This window comes from Montipora foliosa, chromosome 3 (assembly GCF_036669935.1).
Source record: "Montipora foliosa isolate CH-2021 chromosome 3, ASM3666993v2, whole genome shotgun sequence".
Taxonomy (NCBI): domain Eukaryota; kingdom Metazoa; phylum Cnidaria; class Anthozoa; order Scleractinia; family Acroporidae; genus Montipora; species Montipora foliosa.
The window spans coordinates 56694580-56697110 of NC_090871.1; the positions used below are offsets into that span (position 1 = coordinate 56694580).

The 2531-nt window shown below is 40.3% G+C and overlaps 1 protein-coding gene across 1 annotated transcript; it reads right to left on the reverse strand.

Moving 5' to 3' along the window:
* Positions 1-91: 91 nt before the first annotated feature.
* On the reverse strand, positions 92-934 carry LOC137996142 (protein unc-13 homolog C-like). The gene has a single exon (XM_068841568.1). It carries the CDS (start codon positions 932-934, stop codon positions 92-94), a length of 843 nt encoding a protein of 280 aa, XP_068697669.1.
* Positions 935-2531: the final 1597 nt, after the last annotated feature.

Here is a 2531-nt window from a genome sequence, read left to right on the forward strand (position 1 = left end):
GAAATTCTTCAGGAATGTTTGATATGAAAAGTATCAGAACCAATGATCAGTTTTCTGTCCACAACCTTTGCAATAGCACCTTTCTCCCTGGCTAGAAAAACATTGCTTTTATGAGAACCTTTCGCTCCAGTTGTATAGCCTGTGCATAATCCTGCTGCGTGATGTAGGCGTTTTCAAACTTCCTCGATTTCTTCAACCGGTTTTTTACTCTATAGATGTTGTCTCTATCTTCTCGACACAGGAATCGGGCGATTATCGGTCGTGGATTTGCGTCTGTCGCTTCTCGCGGTTTTCCGATTCGGTGAACTGCGTGGAATTGTATATTCTCCGGATCAATGTTCAGCTCATTCTCAATAATGTCATAAACTACATCAACACAGTTCTCGTCTCTTCTTTCCGGAATGTTCATGAAGCGAAGATTCTCCCTTCTTGAGTAATTTTCTAATGCGATGATTTTCTCCCTTTCCTGCGCCAAGCTTGCTTGTAAGGCTCGAATTTCTTTTTGCTGGTTTTGATAAGCGGCGTTACCACTACTTGTTTTCAGTAAATTATTTGTTGGAGGTGTGAATCTAGTGTTTGCTGACTTGCTTTCTTGAAGTCGCTGTGAGTTTTTGGCATCTGCTTCTAGATCGTTAATACTGTCCCACGCAGACTGAAGGGATTTTTCTACCTCTTTCAAATTGGTTTTGATATTTTCGACCTCCTCTTTGAATTCGGCACTGAGGCGAGATATTTCGGATTTCAAACTTCCGAAGTGCTCTTCAATTCTATCTTCCATGCATGCAAGTTTGTCCAAAATTTGTTTAAGCGATACATTTTCCTCATTGGCTTCCATTTCGTCACTACTAAAACGGGCGCGATTTCTTTTAGGCGATGGTAGTGAATGAGAGGACGAGCTTGATGTCCTAGCTTGTCTTGCGCTTCTTTTAGACATCTAATATGGCTTCCCCAAAAGTTCGCATCACGGAGCCCAGTCTTCCTTCCCAGTCTTAGTTTTGGCCAACATTACAGAAACACAGAAAATACACATTGCCCGAAACTGTCACTTAATAATATTGTAAATGGAAAGTTGTACTTCATGTAAAATGATCACGCGAGAACATACCGCAAAAGCTTGGAGTTATTTTAGATTATTTTCAAGGGCCAAAATAATGCGATGACTAGATCCTCAGTTATGCATGCAAACTGTTTTGCTAAGTCCCCGATTTGTATCAAGTGATGAACTAATCCTGGTACAGAAGCTTAAAAACAAGGCACAAATGTAAGGACTTGGACAGTATCTTAATACTTCTGAAACCTCACGGTACTTTAACAATAATTCGCATATATTTAGTCTGTCTGCTACTGAGGTATCAATGATAGAATTGTTTTTCAATAACTCATATAATCGAAGGAAGGAAAATGACATATCGACGTATCAGAGTCCAAGTACTTTTCTCACGTTTTGGACATCCTTTCTGAAAAAAAAAAGACGAAAAACAACAAATAAAGAAAGAAACAGTAGTGGGTTAAATGGCAATAAGGAAGTTTGTTCTGATTGGCAAGTAAATAATATAACAATTATCTTATTTCGTGAAACCGTTTGTGATTAGTTAATAGCAACAATTCCTATTCAGTGTTACTTGAACATGTAGACTGTAAGACCTCAATAGCTACTTTACTTGACATACGTAACTGGCAATCCCCGATCAGTTTCATCATAACATGGCTCAAACAGCTAGCTATCTGCAGGAAGGCCGAAGTAGCTTACTCGCTGAATGCAGACATTAGGGCCGTTTATACGAGAGAAAACAAGCCGCGGCTTACTCTTGCCGCGGCTTACATAAGATACGAACACCCCGTATAGACGGTACAAAATCTATGTTTACGGCTTATCCTGGCCTTGGAGTTTATACTCGTATAAATAGTTCCTTTTCGCGTATAATGCACGCCGCGGCCAGAGTAAGCCACGGCTTATTTTCTCTCGTATAAATGGCCCTAATATTTAACTCAGGTATTGGCCAAAGCAGTTAGAGCCATAATAACCACACTGGCAACCGATTTTGAAACCATTCTCTGGGATGACCATACCTGCTTCTTTCGGACAACTTGCCAATTAAAACACAAAAAGTACAGAGATTAAAGTTATTTAAATAGTACTTACCATTCTTTTCGTGTTAATGTTGCCCAAATTCAACGGAAAATCATCGCCAATTAGCACAAATGTGCGCCCTAGTATTTTAAGGCGGAATAATTCGTTGTCTCCCGAAGAGATCTCATAGCATGGTGAAGAAGCTGTACTTGCACTTTTCCTATCTGCCACGTGTTGGTTAGATAGAAACTCTTCATGAACATCAAGGTAGCCTCATAGTCAATTGCCCAGAGTGACACCAGAACAGACCGGGCACCAGCACACAGGAAAGCCCTAGCTATTCACACAATACCCTCAGATTTTACCTCTCCCTGGCCAATATGACAGCAACTCAGCACAACCAGTCTTGCCTGAAGACGAACTGCGTGAAACATCACTCAACGATAACATGTAAATTTTA